General features: G+C 39.9%; 1 protein-coding gene and 1 long non-coding RNA gene across 8 annotated transcripts in view; one reads left to right on the top strand and one right to left on the bottom strand.

Annotated features, from left to right (window-relative positions):
- LDLRAD4 (low density lipoprotein receptor class A domain containing 4) overlaps positions 1–2053 on the top strand; it is a 289122-nt gene extending 287069 nt beyond the window's left edge. For all 7 annotated transcript variants that reach the window (XM_088675304.1, XM_088675305.1, XM_035124991.3 and 4 more), the window contains one exon: positions 419–2053. In XM_088675304.1, the coding sequence (XP_088531430.1) occupies positions 419–961 (543 nt within the window). In that variant the 3' untranslated portion in view covers positions 962–2053. The remainder of the gene's footprint in view (positions 1–418) is intronic.
- Positions 2054–5039: 2986 nt separating this feature from the next.
- LOC148684813 (uncharacterized) lies at positions 5040–18852 on the bottom strand. Its single transcript, XR_015951437.1, has 2 exons — positions 18720–18852; positions 5040–5257 (listed from the first exon to the last, which is right to left on the bottom strand). It is a non-coding gene; the product is annotated as an uncharacterized LOC148684813 (long non-coding RNA).

Genomic DNA, 18852 nt, shown 5'->3' with positions numbered 1-18852 from the left:
AACCAAGGTACCAGTGCAGTTGCTCGTGTAGAGCTCCTTGGGTCATGGGTCCTCCTCAGGTGTTATACACTGGCTAGGGTTCAAGGAATCGAATCAAAGACCCAGTGGAGAATATAATTTTGAATCAGAAGTTCCCTAATTTTTGGAATTCATTCGTTTGATTGGTTAAATCTAATTTGTTTGCAGAAGTCTTCTCCTATGACTGAAACTCTTCCATGCCCTTTTCCTTGGCTCAGATGCTTGGGTTATATAAGACATCTTGGAAAATATCCAGGAAAATAACCCTTTATGATGCTGTCTCCACATTATTCTACCCCACACATGTTATGTGTCTCTTTATTGAGTATGTCTAATACATGTGTGAACTACGTTTTAATAACTTTATTGATTAGTCGATGCCTCCTCCTTCACACTGCAGATCATGTATGCCCCACGGTCCAGAGACAGGTTTACTGCTCCATCCTTTATGCAGAGGGAACATTTCAGCCGCTTCCAGCCAACCTATCCATACATGCAGCATGAGATTGACCTCCCTCCTACTATCTCCCTCTCCGATGGTGAAGAGCCGCCACCATACCAAGGGCCATGCACTCTGCAGCTTCGGGACCCAGAACAACAGATGGAACTCAACAGAGAATCTGTGAGGGCACCACCCAACAGAACTATATTTGACAGTGACTTGATAGACATTTCAATGTACAGTGGGGGCCCGTGCCCACCAAGCAGCAATTCGGGCATAAGTGCAACCAATTATAGCAGTAATGGAAGGATGGAAGGACCACCCCCGACTTACAGTGAGGTCATGGGGCATTACCCAGGTTCCTCTTTTTTCCATCACCAGCAAAGCAATGCACCTCCTTCGTCACATAGGGGGAGCAGACTTCAGTTTCAACAGAACAATTCGGAGAGCACAATAGTCCCAATTAAAGGCAAAGACAGGAAACCAGGAAACCTTGTCTAGTTTCCTTTTCCATATGCACTTGAAGAGAGATGGAAGAATCAAGCAGGAGCATTATAGAAGTTTATATGCCCCTGTGCACAATATTGTTTTAAGTTTCATGTGATGCGGTTTCGTAAAACCAAACGTGCAAAGCTGTTGTTTCTGATTCCTTTCAGGGGAATTGCATGAAAAGTGGTTTGAAACAACCACAACCTTCCATTCAGTTTGGCCATGAACAGTGTTCTAATTTTCTTTTCTATTTTGGGGTGGGTGGGGGATATATTATTATTATTTTAAATAAACTATTTGAATTTATTTAATTATAAGAGGTAACTTAGCACAGAAATATGGCTTACACAGCCAGTTTTATATTGAGTGAATGGCTAAAAGAAGAGGTCAAGAAAGGGTTACTAGTTAAATGGGGGCAAAATGGGCCAGTTTGCTATCCTTACCCCGCCCTCCCAGAAGTGTGAATTTTTTATCTGACTCAGCATTTCTGTTTTGTGTGCCAAGGTATAAAGTTAGGGAAAATCTAGATGAATACGAGGAGTTAATTTGTGTTGTGATACAAGTGTATTAAATTTGCACTATATGAGAACTGTTTTACATGAAGTTCTTCTATATGTTGTCTTTTCACCTGTGGAATAATGATTAGCCCCTAGGAACCCTCTTCAGAAATTTGTCTAGGCTTCTGTTGATTAATCATTGAAAGGGGAATTGGATTTAATCAGTTCTTTTACCATTTTCCATAAATAAATAAACAGCAAAAGACATCTTAACATGTTACCTTTTGCAATAATTTTTGCATTCAAATAGGACATTGGCAAGTTGTCTTAGAAATTTATGAGTGGAAGAAAGCAAATGTGAAATTGCAGGCGTTTCCTTTAGGTGGTTTTTGCTATAAGCCATTTGTTTAACTAGAAGCAGATAAAAATGCCAGATGCATTTACCTTTTTGTGTGTGATTATTACTAAATCTTATTGCTTGTCCCCCCCCCCTCTTAAAAAAATGCAGTTTCCTTGTTACCTAAAGCTTCTGCAGATTTTTATCTTCACTGGAGCCCATAATCAGTTGCATAGCCTGACATCCTACAATAAATGATTTAAACATACATTATGAGTTTTTGCTGTTAAATTGCACTTTTGTTGTGCTTTTCCTATTATCTTTTGTGTGCTAGATCAGACCTCTGTAGGCCCTTTCCTTAGTAGCTACCATTTCTTCAGCTAGTTTGACAATGCTAAAGTGGTTGTTTGCCGAGCTTGCACCATTAGAATGCTACGGGGAATTGTTTGGGAATCTGAGTTAATCAGTTTTGTAATTGGTTAATCATGTCTTCATGCATTGATCTGAACTGGTTTATGTCGAGTGTGCAAACAGTTGTGTAAACTTGTTATTAGGATCATGCTGTGTCACGTTTTTGAATATAACTTTAGAACTGTAACATATATTATTACTATTTTTTTTTTAAATGCAGCCTAAGGAATCCCAGTGAATTTGTATTTCATTCTGTGATTGATTGCCTGTGTTGCAAATGAAATTGGAAGGTATTCCTAAGGGGACTGGTTGTGAACACAAAGCACACACAAAGCACAAACAGGCACTTCAAATGCAGTTAACAAATGAACCTTAAAAGAAAGCGTCTTAAATTTTGATATTCCTGAGAGTTATAGCTGCATGGCGAAGATTTCCCTTGGAAGTCTCCCTTTTCTATAGTCATTAAGGGCACCATTTTGCAAACCCGAACAGCTGACAGGTGTACCAACTATTGTAATGACCTGGGCTGTAGTCCTTGCTCAGCTTGCTGAAGTTTGGGTTTCTGTTGAACTTCACAAACTAAAGGAACGTAAGATTGAAACCTGATTGCCGAACGGAGTCTCTGACCTATGCAGAGTTTTTATGCCAAATCAGCATGTGTGGTATATCTTGCTCTAGATGTTTTCTCTGTAAATATGCTTTCATTAATCTAAGGTGGCTTGTGAACTTGATGACAAGCTTGAGGGACAGTCTAGATAATAATCTAAAACCACAGAACCTTTTTGTGAGCTGACCACAGCCCACTTCCTCGTAGTCCTAAAGTAGCCATGATTTAAAAGCTCTTTTTCTCATCTAAGTAAGCGGGGCTGACTTGCATACCTCTGTCTGTCACGTGGTAACTAAATATCTCGTGATAGCTTAGTTGTGTGAACAGCCACTACAAGTCGGCTATCTTGGAGTTCTTGCTTTTTGTGAATGCTGTTCCTTTCAAGGGAGATAAGCTTATAAGGTGATTTAGTAGTATCCATTTAATAATATCCACTGGACTCGGTTCAGTGAGACTAAATGACCAGCTGTTCTTCAGCTCCTGCCTAATGTGATTTCCAAGTGAGACGTTTCTGAACTTAATTATTACAGAATTGAATGGTTAGAGATGGGGCATACCTTTATAATTTGGATTTAAAGTTTACATGTGTGTGTTTGCATCTATAGAACGTTTCTCCTGTTGTATGATCTGATAATTTATTCAAACCTCTAAGGTCTTTGCATTTCAGCAGTCGTTAATTGAAAGTCAGCTGACAAACTGGAACTTATTGGATCAACTGATGGGCAAGTAGGTGTTGGCAGTAGACCACCTGGACTCCAAATTTGCTCCCTGCTTTGCCAAGAATGTGTTCCATAAAAGGTAATGCTGTTGGATTTGGTTTAGTGTTAAGTTTAAGCACTGATCTGCAGAGGGTTAGGATTATTTCTAGGTGGCTGCCACAAGTTCCTGAGCTCTCCGATTTCCTGTGTTTATTCAAAGGTTTTATTATTTCAGAAAGCTCTACATCGTTCATGCATTTGGCGTGAGGGCTTAAAGATATATGCATATTCATGAGCAGATGCTTACCCTTGAGATGGCCCATCGTTATGTCTCTAAGCAGTATTAAGGCTGAAACATCTTTCTCCTTTACACTTACATAATCTCCAACCACATTAAGCTGGGACTGGGACAATCTCTATTTGGCTGGCTGTTGGGTTCTTTCTATCTTTTCCCTTTGCTGCATCTGTGAGTATTGAGACATTTCTCTTTTGTTGCTGTCCTTTTTCGCACCTGCAAGGGCATTCCTGACATAATGAATTTGATCCCGGGTTCATTAATGAGAACAAAGTTTGCTTAGCATCCTGGATAAGAATTACTGGTGTGCTTGTTGTTGTTGTTTAGTTGTTTAGTCGTCTCCGACTAGTGCATAAATTCTAATGTGCTGCTTTGTGCATCCTTTGTACTTGCTTCAGGGCAAGACTACATGTGGCCTGGATTCCTTTTTTTGGCAGATATTCTTGAATGAGGTGGGAATGGATGTCAAGGGGTGGATAGCTATGTTTAAAATGCAAGATAATTTCTTCAATCAAAACAAATCCTGACTTGGTGCGGGATGACTTTAAAAAATCCTTTCTAAATTGAAAATTATCAACTCTATATCTGAAAACAAGTGCCCTTCCAAGCAGGCCCATGTAGGTTTTTTTTTTTGGGGGGGAAATACATTTGCCCCAGGCCTCTGAGGGCAACGCTGGTTGGGAGGGGGGGGGTCTCACTAGCGGCCTGCTAGACCTATACTGTTTGTGAGTTTATACATTCTAACAAGAATCCCACCCCCGGCCTCAGACAAGCGCTACAGAGGCCTGCTCCCAAGTCTCTGCAAATAATCGCAAAAGCTGGTCAGGATTATTTTGATATCTGAGGTAGTCCCTCTCCTTAACATTCAAAGCACACCAACAGTTTGTTGCCCTTTCATTTCATCCAAAATCAGCTGCTTGAAGTGGCTGTCTCTGTTTAGGGGTAGGGCTGCTCCTCCCCAAAGGCTAGCAATATGAAACATGCAAAGTGTGTTTAGGCCACAAAACAAATGTCCTAAACCTTTCCATGTTTAGCATCATTCAAAAGGGAGCACCTTCTCTTTATAGAGACACACACAATGCTCAAACCAACCTATGACAGAAGGGATGTGTGAAAACTGGCTGCTCCATTTTTTGTAGACTATATGCAAGAGGGGATTTAAACCCAACTTTGAGGATTATCCCTTGTTATCTTTCTGTTACAGTGTGTGGCAGTCCCCCGAACATCAGATGTTATACAGGAGAATAATGCAAAAAATAGCTTCATTTTTCACCTGTCAAGCTTCTTTCAACTAGGGCTTGATACCATGTACAATCAAGGAACACTTGACTTTTAAAACTGCTTTTAGTTTGGTACAAGTTAAACTATTTTGCAGCATTCTTCTAGGTGTTGATTGGTTTTGAGAAATCAATTGTATCCAAATCTAGTTCTTTCAAAATTTGCAGTGTTATCTTCCCTTTTTCCTGTAGAGGAGAGAGTATTAACAGTATTAGTATTAACAGACTTTATTCAACACTTTTGTGAAAGGCCTGCATATATGGGATCACTATTTAAAATGTTATAAACGCCTCTTCCTAGGAAGGAAATGATAAAAGGTTTATGTGGCAATTCCTGTTGAGAACTAGAATTCTAGCGCAGAACTAGCTCACAAGTTCTCCACTTGTGAAAATGGTGAACTGGGGGGCTTAAGATGGTATGATAATTTAGCCTAAAATTGAGAAGTTGTTTTAGGGCTCTTTCAATTGTGCAGTTTAAAAGTGAAAGTTAAGTGTTATAAGAGAGTACCAATGGGAGCTACTTATTTCATTGCACTGCATGTACATTTTCAGGGCTTCATTCCTACTTGTTCTGTGTTGGGCATGAAATTAAGTAACATCTGTTATGTCTTCCAACTCCTTTACACAAAATACTGCTTGGATATGTTTGTGAAATAGGGGCATTCCTTGTAGAATGAGTTCTTTGTATGTAGAACATTTAAAGATGCATCTAGATTTGTGGGTTTGGAGTGATACTGACATATGCAAATCACACAGGAGCTTTACCAGTCTTCAAATTTATTCTTGCTAATCAAAATGGCATCTTTGAGTATCAGCTCAGTGGACACATTCCAGAACAGTGACTTGTAATGTGCAACACACAGATACTGTTTCTGATTGGTGCCACTTGTTTTGGCATGATAATGCTAAATCAACGGGCGGGCAGTGTCATCAGGATGCAGTAAGTCTTCAGTCCACTGAAGCTGCACCATAGCATGACTGCTAGAAACTGCCCCTGCAGTTTTATATGTTCGAGAGATATCATACTATTCAGTTAACTGCATGCTCCTTGGCCAAGAAAAAACCCAGATCACTTTTCTAATTTGGAGAAAAAGTGTTGTGAAGCAATGCTACCTTTGGTTTATAGGCCTGGAGGTGGTAGTGGTGAGGGAACCCTTTGAAAACATTAGAACTCTTAACTCAGTAAAAAAAAAAAGTCTCTAAAATGATGTGCAATGCACAAAATTGTTCAACGTGTTATCTTGACATAACTTCCAGAGGGCATTGTAGTGAAGCCAATGAAACTTCTATATATCATTTCGATATATTTGCTTTCGTAGACACATTGAATGTCTTGTCTATTCAGATTTTAGGAAATTATTCAGTACTATTCCAGAGATTTGGTATGGACTTTTTGAATGGTATAAATCAACTAATTAAGCCTTTTTGCCCTTAGAGCTACAAATTTGAGAGGAGCTGGTTAAAAGTTAGAAGTGTTTGTCACGAGAATGCAACAAGTATTTGGTCAGGTGATTACTTCTAGTTATTTCTTCTTTTTATATGTTTATGTATTTCTTGCTGGGATGCGAGTGGAGTTGTGGTCTAAACTACGGAGTCTCTTGGGCTTCCTGGTTGGTAGGTCAGTGGTTTGAATCCGCTCGATGGTGGTGAGCTCCCATTGCTCTGTCCCAGCTCCTGCCAACCTGGCAGTTTGAAAGCACGCCAGAGCAATTAGATAAATAGGCACTGCTGCTGCGGGCAGGTAAATGCCGTTTCCTTGCACTCTGGTTTCTGTCACGGTGTTCTGTTGCGCCAGAAGCGATTTAGTCATGCTGGCCACATGACCCTGAAAGGTGTCCGTGGACAAACGCCAGCTCCCTCGGCCTGAAAGCAAGAAGAACGCCACACCCCATAGTCGCCTTTGACTGGCGTCCCTTACCTTTTTATATTTCTTACTACCCCACACCCCACCCAGGCGTATGTGTGAGAACTTGCATTCCATCAAAGATCTCTCTTCTTTGGCAAGTGTCCTGCCCAGGACTACTTTTGGATTGATGCAAGTAGGAAAGCATCCTTTTGAACCTATGGAAGCAGAATCAGCAACACCACACAAGCACTACCTTGTATGGGTTTAGTTTGGTCAATGCTTGCTTTTTAATTTTGATCATTACCTTCCTAAAGAAAAATGAGCAAAGGTTTTTCTTTTTTAAAAAATCTGTTCTTTGCCTTTATTTCACTGTTTGCTTGTCAACGAATGTTACTAAAAATCCTATTAAATCCATGATTTTCTTTCTCAAAAGTCCTCCTCCCCCTACCTGTATGTGCACCTTTGTGTATGTTTCTGCCTAGATTTGGCTAGGAAGAATGCAAAATTTCCTCCCATTCATCTCTTCTTCTTGTACTCTGGTATGATCCTTGGGGGAAGTCTGTGGCTGCCAGGTAGTTTCTACTAGTAGTAGTGCTTAGAATTGGATTTGAAAATCTATATGGCTAAGGCCATCAAGCAAGGCTTATTTTTTCTTGTTTTGTAGAACTCCATGGGAGAATTACCCTCCTAAATTAACTAATTAATAGTTCTTGTTCCAAGTCTTCCTAGAGACAGGGCTCATTCATATACATTTTCCTTGATGGATAGGCTTTGGGGACTATGTCCTTAAGTGCTCCTTAAAAATAAAGAGGCCCCTATATGGAGACTGATGCTTGCAATTTGGATGACCCCAATGGCTTAAGACAAGCGAGTTTTGTGTGACAAGGTATAAGAAGACAATGACATTCTTCAGTTATGTTGACAAAGGAACCACCAATCTTTTGCCAAAATAAGAATTATTATTTTTTACACTGAATTGTACCCTCCATCCCTGGCACCTGAGTGCATACTCTTAAAAGCACTCTGAAGGTAATTGGATTATCCAATTATTGACTTGTAGTGGCCAAACTAGCCATTTCACTTATGAATGTCTTTCCGTAATAGACAGGCTTACTCACTACTTTATTTGAATATATTCCTGCTGAAGTCAGTGGTGTGTATGCTAAATTGCCTTTTGAATGCCAATTTTAAAGGTGGCTTTGCTTTTTTAGGTGATTCATTTGCCTGGTTTATTCCCCCCCCCCCTGATAATATTACAGTGATGACAACCACCAGTGTCAAATGTTAGAATTACAAATATATTGGTGAAAGCTCTCATACTGTCTTTTATTGCTACTTTCTGTTCTGAAGAACAAATTGAGTGCTGAGACTAGTTGGAACTGAACATGTCTTAAACAAGACCAAACACAAATATTTTCCCCAACTTGCATGAACTTTGGTGGTTTGGAATCCAATACACTGAATGATAGTTTATTATCTAACTCCCTTTTAATGCTAGAAAGCTGTCCATTGGGCTAGGGGAAAATCTTTTATTCCAGTCCCACCAAACGTGTGTGTTGACAGTGATGGCTGTTGAGTTGTCCATTTGTATTTGTGGAAGTCTGTTCCATTGAAACGGGCATGGGTTTAATTTCACGTAATTCTGTGTAGGATCAGGCTATTTATTGCAGCATTGCTGCTGCTTCTGCTTTAAGTAGAGTTGGTATGTCAGGTTCTTTGTTTGGATACAACATGGTATGTGCTAGGATCTCATTTTCATTTCCCTCCCCACCCCATCTCTTTGCCCTTCAAATAAATAAATATTTTGTCAGTGTTTGTCCCATACGTTACGAAAGGGATATGACTTAAATGTATACATGTGTGTATAAAATATATCATTTGGAGGTGTGCACGATTATAGTTCATAAGCAACTAAGGTGCCTCAAGTTCAGGAACAACCCCCTTGCACTCTCTAGGCTCGAAACCTCAAAGGCCATTGAATTCAGTAGAAAGATTCCCAGTGACTTGAATGATCCTTTGAATCGAGCCTATTCTCCCAGCTTTGTTGTGCCTCACTGAAAATGGTGCTTTTCTTGGTCATCTGTCTCTTCAATTTTGATTTTTAAGGGTGCTGTATATAACATTATATTATGCACATATCCTACCCAATGGGTAGAAAAACAAAATGAAACGAAACCCATTGTTAATATTGTAACATAATGTATAGAAGATAACTGTTTAAACACAAAAAGGCATTGAACTTGTGAATGCCTACTTGTGTGCTTCGTCCTTTTTGTAAGAATTTGCAAAAGAATGCATACAAAAGACGGGAAGTCCCATGTATTTTTATTTTCTTATGAAATATCAAAGTACTATAACGGAAAACAAAGTTTGAACAAACCACTTTTGATTATTAGCCTGTTGATGATAACCGGTTGCTTGATACATCTCTGCTGTAAGGAGTCACTTGTGAGTGTTGTTTGCGTGTGTCATTTTAAATGCATAAATACTTAACGTTGTAGCTAGCCGCTGATTTTTCCTTGCTGCTTTACTTATTATGAGATTAGACCATTGGCTTCTTTTCGTTATTTATGACTCTTATCAACCTAGAGATGGGCTGAATCCTAAGAACACCTATATTTGAAACGCCAACATTTTAAAATAAGATTTGATTAAAGTAGGAACTTAATTCCAAACCACCCTTCAAAATGTAAGATGGACTAGCATTTTTGTTTCACAGGAGCAGGATTTATTTTTTAAATGCCATTTTAAATTTGGTGTGTGGTCCAGGCAGTGATCTTAAGGGGTCAAATTGGTGTTCCCTGCACATCTTTCCTTTGCAGTAGTAATGTGCTGGTCACTGTGATACCAGACTTGGTATCCAATCCTTATAATCCAAGTGATACAAGGAATAACATACTGCTGCTACCCTCCCACAAAAGTATCAGAATTTTGCAGGTTTTCCACTCCACAAACTTTCATGCACTTTTCATTTTAGTGAACACAAGCACTGCCATCTTGATGTGTCTTCCCAACTTGTCCATCGTGTGTGTGTGTGAGTGAGACAAGATTTTAAAAGGTTCTGGTTGTCCATTGCAGGCTGAACTTGGGAATGCTTGATGTTATGGTGACTTTTGAAGGATGCAAGCTACTTTTCTTGCAAGACCACCTCTTTTTCTGGCCAATGGATTTTTTGTTTCTTTTCTTATGAAAGGGTCTATTGCAATTTTTCCCCCTTTTGCGACTTTGTTTTTAATTTGGATAATGAGACAGGTCTTAGACCCTTGATGAGAACAAGGAAAATATTGTTTGGTGTGGCAGGTGCTGTGCTCAGCAAGGTTGCCTTGGCAGTACAAGTTCACCATCTGTCTGCACTGTATCCAGCTTCTGGAGCTTAGGCTTATTAGGCAAAGCAAATACCTCAGAAAAAACTAAGGCAGGTTTTTAGTGTTGAAGACAGCAGAATCTTGTAATTATTATTCTTTTTTAAAAAGGAACTTTTCAATATCCTTGTTGGTTCAGGTTCAGAATGACCTTGTTAATCAAGAGTGTGAAATTAGTTCCTCTGACTAACAAGTCTGTTTTCCTCATCTTGAGTGACATGGTGATGATGCGGATGCCTTTCAGGTTAAAACTATCCTAGAACTATCCTAGTCGGTCTCTTCTAGCCCACTCCCAGCAAAGCTGGACCACAAATTGATAAATTGATGCTGACCACACCTTTGTTGACTTAACCTATGGGAATGAAGAGAAGTCCCCCTGGTGGCTGTGTTCTCAGGAGACATTGTGGCTTTCAAAGGCTGTGCTTAAAAAGTTTTTTGTTTGTTTGGGTGCCCTTGTCAGCAATCATTATCTAGGTCATTGCCAGAGGGACTGATCCTAATCTGAGGAGCAATCTGCATTGTCTTTCACAGAGGAGGTCAACAAGGCCAAATGAGTTCAGAAATGTGTTCTTTGCTAAGCTCTTACTAGCACATCCTTACTTCTGTACCAGGCCTGCAATTTTGCTTGTTGATATCCTCCTAGGAAACATATACTTCTATCCTGTACCAGGATACTATCTGCTATCCCCGTCCTCAAGTACTATGGTGTTTGTGGCGCTTTCATATTTTTGCCATCTGTTCTGTTCTTCCACCTCCACACCCACACTAGATATTTTTAAGTAGCCTCCCAAAAACTTGTGTGCACGGTTTAAATATTGTTTGTTCATTTGGTTGGGAGATGGAGTGCTAACCTTTAAAACTTTGGTTGTGCTGACCATTTCCTTGCTCGCTCTGCGTTATTGTGATGTTCTCCAGAGTAGATGAAACCTTGCATGTTAGTGAACTGTGTGCAGGGTGGTATCTAGCATGCAGGTTGAAAATTGCAATAACAAAATGTTTTATACCCATTGGACCAAAAAAACAAACAAACCCTCCAAAACCCTTCTCTTTAAAAAGAACCAATCTGCTTTGAATCTGCAGTGAGGAAAGAGATGATAAAAACCTGTCAAGTAGACCTGGAGCTCCGTTCAGACTTTCCCACTTCCTAGATATATATAATTTTAAATCAAACTTTACCCCCCACCCCCACTCCAAAACAACCTGCATACAACCAAACACTTCCCCTCTGGAACAAGAGTTCAAAGGCATGTTGTTAAGACTGCAAAAATTAAAACAGACTTTATCAGAGTAACCATTTTCTTCACGTGCAGTACTAAAGCAATTTACACATTACCAGAGAACGTGGTCTTCAAGTAGCTTGTCAAATAGCAAATAATGTTTCTATGGTTTGCACACTAACTTGGCTATTAGATACTGAATTTACCGCTGCATTCATGCCTGCTTTCAGTACATTTTATTATTGTTTTAGTGTTAATATTCCAGCCTATAATCTGTGTTACACAATAAGGTGCATATGATTTGTTGCTTTCCAAACTGGGTCACATGTCCTGCTCTTATGTCTGCCTCGGTTGTTTGTGTGTGTGCATTTTCTTTCAAGTTATTCCAAAAATACAAATAAAAAACAGCACTATCTACAATATTTAGTCTTTCATTTAAACTTTTTTTAAGGTATCTGGTGGGGAAATATAAATGTGGTTTTTATTCAAACCTCTTGGTAGTGGTTCATGTGAAACTACAAGGAATCTTAACTTGCTTTAAGCTTCTGTTGTTCCCTTTAACCTCAATTTCCTGCTTAATTTCTAATGTAACTTCCAGTTATATGCAGAAAAAGATTTCAGCAGTTGTGTACCTGCCTTCTTTTAACTGAGCAAATGGTGATGTTCTAGTTTTTAGACCTAAGGTCTGTTATTGCAATACTTTTAAAGGAAAATGTTGCTCTAAGTGCTGTTGTTAGTTTTAAATACAGATTTTATGCTTGTTCTTAAGGAGCTGTGGTCAAACCACAGAACAAAGCTATTAAAAATCAAGATGTTAATTGGTCTCTTGTTCAGTTTTTTCTTTTCTCAGATGATGCTCTAAATGAGGGGGTGGAGGTGGGAAGCCTAACAGTTACAGATGCTTGAACATAACCTGGAAATGCAACATACATTTAAAACCCATGGCACCCCCCAAAGAATCCTGGGAAGTTTCGTTAAGTGTGCTGAGATCTGTGTAGCTCTATGAGAGGAAAACTTCAGGTCTCAGGATTCTTTGGGGAAAGTCCTAGGTGTAAATGTGTTTTGGATGCAGTGTGAATTTGCTTCCTGCTATAGCTCATATTGAGTTCATGTATGTTGGGGGGAGGAGCCTGTGAAAACTGTCAAACAGTAGCAAAAACTACAACAAAATGGGTTAATATCAGGGCATGCCCAGATAGGCTGATTGGAAAAAACATAGAGTAGCACTAAGAAGAGTGTTTCCTCAGGCAATAACCTGCTTGTTCCAACAGCATAATCTCCCTCCCCTCCCACACTGTGTGGTGTTTTGGGGCCTCTCTCCAACCTCCACAGCAGATCGGTGGGGTGTGTGTGTGTGTCTAACTGTGCTAGTTCTGCTGGTTTCTGCTAGTGTGACAATTTAGTCGTATATGACTCGATTGGCTTTAAACTTAACTTTTTTTATTTGCTATAAAAATTAAATAAATCCAAACCTATTTTTACTGAACCCTCTGGGTGTATCTTCCAACAACACTTTTTGAGAGATTTGATTTCTTCCCCCTGTCCCCCAAAGCTTCATTTTATAGATTCCACTAAAGAAAAGCTAAGTTTGTTTTTTTTAACCCTGGTCCCAAATCCCCAATGCACCAGTCAAATGTACACAACTTCATTTCTGAGACTGCTTTGATCTTTCCCCTAATCTGCTTTTGATTGTAATTGTATTTGTTTGAAAATATGGCTCCCATTTGATTGTGCCTCCTGAAATCATTGCCTGTCAACCAGCTATAGACAGGGTCACTCTCATCTCCATAGGTGGTTTCCTGCTGGAAGTTGAATCCAATATTTGTCTATTATGTGATAGAATGTTCAGGTTCACTTTCAGCCTCCCAAACGTATTGATGCTCATTAAATACAATCATTTTTTAATAATAATAATCCTTTTTCTAGCTAATGCTCTCTTTCTGAGACTTTGCTGCTTAGACAAAAAATTAATTAGGCTTTTTCATGATCACATTTTTTTGATCTGCTGTGCTTTGAGTTCTAATTAAAATGTGCAGTTAAAAAGAAACCCTGCTTCCGGTATCATCTCCTGAAATGACCTCATTTACACTCCCTCAAGAGGCCAGGACATGTTTTTATTTTGTTTGATGCTCTTGCTGCTTTATAAATCCAAAGAGTATGGTTATTAGTTTAAGTTAGCCCAATTGGTCTTCGCCAGCAATGGGGATACAGTGGTACCTCGGTTGTTTACAAACTATTCAATTTACGAACTCCGCAAAACCGGAAGTAGTGTCCTGGTTTGTGAACTTTTCCTTGGTCTAAGAATGGAAGCTGAATGGTGGAAGGGCACCGGCGGCGGGAGGCCTCATTAGGGAAAGCAGGCCTTGGTTTAGGTTTAAGAATGGACTTCCAAAACTGATTAAGTTTGTAAACCAAGGTACCACTGTATAGTGCATCTGAAGAAGAAGAAGAGTTTGGACTTGATATCCCGCTTTATCACTACCCAAAGGAGTCTCAAAGCGGCTAACCATATCCTTTTCCCTTCCTCCCCCACAACAAACACTGTGAGGTGAGTGGGGCTGAGAGACTTACAATAAGTATGACTAGCCCAAGGTCACCCAGCAGCTGCATGTGGAGGAGCAGAGACACGAACCCGGTTCCCCAGATTACGAGTCTACCGCTCTTAACCACTACACCACACTGGCTTTATTATTAACTCATCTGTATTATATTCCAGAGTATACAATCTTACATACCTAAATCTTTCTATAACTTCAGCATAGACTTTTTACTTAATACATTTATATCCCATCCTTTCCTCCAAGGAACTCAAGGTGGCATACATGGCATCCTCACTCTCCCATTTTATCCTCAAAACTCTGTGATGGAGCTTGGGCTAAGCGACAGACAGACCCCAGTGAGCTTCATGGCTGATTTTTGTCTCCCAACACACTAACCAGTATCCCACACTGGCTCTTTGAACCTCTCCCACTTTCAGATGGGAAGAGGGAAGGGGATATTTCCAGCACAGTTTAATCCACAGATTGGCACAATGTTTTCTATATGACATTGAACTCATCTTCATAGCATGTTATACAAAAATGCAGCTTATTACCAGAGGGAGAGAGTATATTTGGCAGGGGAGTGGATTGAGCTGAGCTACACTCAGTACCTCTAAGAAACCCTCATACCTCAAAATCAACCTTACTCTGCGGGTCCACATATCAGGGTAATTTCCTCTGAAATATACCAACCCTGCAAACAACAGCAGCAGCCCACAGTCTAATGGAAAGCAAATCTAGTCTTATGCTAGGCTGCTTTAAAAGCTCTCCGCAAACCTAAATAGGATATCTGACGTGGTGACATAAGAAAAGTCATGTTCTGAGCTGTTGTCAGTTGCAAAGGAGCAGAGGAAGCCTCATAATACATCAGGGTGTTCCCAGATGCTTTTCAGGGCCCTTGTGCAAAGGAATAGAAGAGGAATGATGAATAGAGGTATAATTACTTGTCAGGGGTGAATCACCTTCCCCAGCTCAGTTTTCCATTGGGCTTGTTAAATAAGCTGTTTTGGGAATAAAGAGAATAGCAATACTGAAGTAGATGGACCAATGGTTTTAATTCTGCATAAGGTAGGTTCTTGCATTATTGTCTTTAGAGATGTCAACACTACAGGACAAGGAGCAAATGTAGGAAAGCAGTGCAACCTGATTTATCCAAGAGAACGCAAATTGGCATTTTTTTGTGGGCCTCTAATTCAAATTGTGTGGCATTAGTGCTTAGAAAGAAAAACCCAACAGCTCTGCTGATCTGTGTTAACAGCGGCACATTATTTCTTTCTCTCTGAGATTCTGAAGCTTCTAGGCAAACAGCCAGGACACAGCAATATCTTAGTGACAGAAACCATATCTTTCCCCCTCCCTGCAACAAGCCTAAGCATCACCCCGGAGCTCAAGAAGCCCCCTTGAGAGCCAGGTCCTGCTCACTCCTGATTAATTTAACTTTTACCGATATTACGGAGATTGACAGTTGAGTAAGTGGAAAATCCCAATTTAATGTAGTGTTGAGTGTGCTGCAGATCGCAGACACAAGCTCAGACAGCTTGACCTACATTTAACCCTACACAGCAGGAATCTCTTAGCAAGGAAAAAAGAGAAAAAGAAACCAGTTTTATTCTTCTCACTGCGGAAAAGATTCTTTCTCCCACCCTGCTGTGTGTGTGTGTGTGTGTACACCCTTCCCCTATCCATTCATGGTAAATGTGACATTCCCAGGATTGAAATGCTTCACAGACTGAGGATCAGGGCACACTGCGCCACTGCTCAGCATGGATAACAATGTGATTCCAAAAGTCTTAAGGAATAAAGTCATCCTCAAAGTGTCCAAGGGAATGGTCATTCTGTTGTTCTCTTTATTTGAGAACCAGAAAATAAGTCCAGCAGAATAAGTGTCTCTCATAGGATTCCCAACCTAATTAAATCAAAGTACTCAGATTTAAGGCTATTTAATTGTCACTGAAGTAGCTAGGACCAATCGACACTTCAGTTAAGGCAGGGGATTTGGATTTAATGTGATTTGAGCTCATTGGCATGAATGGGATTACATAATTTTTAAAATCAAGCCCTTTAGTTGCCAACTGGGTTGCCAACTGGGATATGTGCTCTTTTTAAAGTCAAAATCTTACTGCAGTCCATTTACCAATTGGAAAATAAACCTCACTTATTGTGGCAGCTTTAATGCTCTGGCTGATGCACATTGTAGGAGCAGCAGCAACAAGGCTTCAAATCTGCTAAGTCCTCAAAAGCATGATGCACTTGAGCATGGTGTTCTACTTGCACCTTCTTTTCTACACCCCTTACTGCATTGTCATGGGATACCCACTTCTAGATGTTAGTGCTTTCCTTAAGATACAGTCTATGGAGCAGGTCTCATTGCTGGCGTCTACAAGTTCCTATGCTTGAGGCTAGCAATTAAGGTCAGGCTGATTTATTTTTATTTATTCATGTTTGAGATTTATAGCCCACACATGGCTCCAAAATGTGCCCTTATGGCAGCAAACATGGCATTACAACAATCAATAAACCAGCCAGTTAAACACATCAATAAAACCAGAAACCATACAACAACCATAGCAGTCTAATTGTTAGAAGAACACCACAAACTAAAAAACCACCACGATCTATCGCAAGACAATGATCAATATCCAAGTGCACACCCATACAAAAGGTTCATTTGTTCACAAATTTTCTGAAAGTCAGTACTGTATGGAATGAAATGCTCTGGGGAGAGAATTTCTAAATGTGGATGACATGGCAAAAAATTATCCAGCCTCCTTGCTAGCTAAACTAATATCAGATAGCACTAGCACAAGCATCCCCAACCTGCGGCCCTCCAGATGTTTTGGCCTACAACTCCCATAATTCCTAGCTAACAGGACCAGTCAGGGATTATGGGAATTGTAGTCCAAAACATCTGGAGGGCCAAAGTTTGGGGATGCCTGCACTAGCACCTAGACTAAAGCATCAACCCATTACCAGATTACAAAGGAGCGCAAGGTATTCAAAGGATCTTCCAACAAACACCTAACAGGATACATAACATATATGGAAGAGCCCGCTGGCTCGAGCCATCTAGTCCAGCATCCTGTTCTCACTGTGGCCAACCAGATGCCTGTGGGGAATCTACAAGTAATATCAGAGCACAAAAGCACTCTCCCTTCCCATGCTTTCCAGCAACTGGCTTTCAGCATGACTGCCTCGAGCACAGCCAACATGGCTAGTAGCCGCCACCACCTCTAGCAACCTCAGTGTTGTCTAGTCCGACTATTAGTGGCTCTCCAGGAGACGATGTTTCAGCTCTACCCATAGAAGCCTGGGACTGAACCTGCAACCTTCAGCATGTAAAGCTGATGCTCTAGGGCCCTTTCCGTGCAGGGAAGGGGCATCTGTAACTAGGGATGTCATGAAGCTGTTCCTCCATGGAAACTCAAGATGTTCCATGTGAAAAGATGTTCATACGTCTGAGAATTTATGGACTGCATAAGAGAGGTTGGGGATGGGATGTTGTCCCAATGGTGACCGGAGTTATCAACAACACTAGTCAATTCCAAATTTACTAAGTCAAATTAATGTACTCCATCAATTTCCACTTTAAGTTGTGATGGGTTAAAAATGGTAAATACTTGTAAATTTATTCTTTAAAATGGAAATGTAGTTGATAAACACCATTAAAATCTATTCTAGTATCTGTACAATGTCTTCTGGTCCACCACTGATATTTGCCCTTCTATCCTTTTGAATGTATAATGGATTTGTTATTCTTTCTCATCTATATCCTCTACTCTGCAGACCTTAATATATGAAAGCAGGAATTGCTAATGTGGGCACCCACCAGTTAATGTTGGCAATTGATATAACCAAGACATCACCTTAAAAGACACACCCACACAACTAAATCAATGTTAACCCTAGCTATAGTCAATCCTACAGTCATTAGAGAATGGTTATCAGTAATGAAAAGCTGTTGACTTCTCCTTTTGTGTACCTTGCATAATAATAATAATAATTAAAAAAAATTATTATTTATACCCCTCCCATCTGGCTGGGTTTCCCCAGCCACTCTGGGCGGCTTCCAACTGAATATTAAAAAGAATACAGCATCAGACATTAAAAACTTCCCTAAACAAGGCTGCCTTCAGTTGTCTTTTAAAAGTAAAATAGTTGCTTATTGCCTTGTGCATTACTTACATTGTGGTGGACAAGTTCTCCATTATCTATTATTCTAGTCACATTTGCGTGTCCAAATACATCCCCTTAATAAAAATCTACCACTATACTGTATGTTTTCTTTTTTCAAAAAGCTGACAATTCCCTTTAAAAACAGCAAACCAAGTTTATATTAATGCACAGAGTCGCCTGTGATTGTCTGATTAATTAATCAGGCTAGGAAACAAACTCAATGTTACAGGCTTGCTTGCAGGCTTATACAATCAAGATGTGTTCTTTCTACTTACAGAATTGTCCTCATCAGACTAGCCACATAATTGCTAGAGGTAATTAAGATTCTGTAATTATTATTATGGGTGACAGTAAACTATTTATGCAGAAGGATAGAGCTTGATTTTTATTAAGCAAACCCCCCGAAGGGATCACACATAACCAGAAGAGCAGAACATTAAACAAACCTGACAGAAAAGTCATAGAAAGGAGGAAAAACACATAGGCTATGCCAATATGAAATCAGGTTACCTGGGAGTCTGTTGCATGCAGATTCTGTGCACACATTATCTAGCATCTTGTTTCAGCGAGACAAGCAGCAAGTTCATGAGATGTAGCTTCCAAGCTAAAATAAAATCAGATGCCAAGTAAGCATGGCTGTTGA

This window comes from Zootoca vivipara, chromosome 8 (genome assembly GCF_965207765.1).
Source record: "Zootoca vivipara chromosome 8, rZooViv2.hap1.1, whole genome shotgun sequence".
Lineage (NCBI taxonomy): Eukaryota > Metazoa > Chordata > Lepidosauria > Squamata > Lacertidae > Zootoca > Zootoca vivipara.
This window is presented reverse-complemented; position numbering and strand designations above follow the sequence as displayed.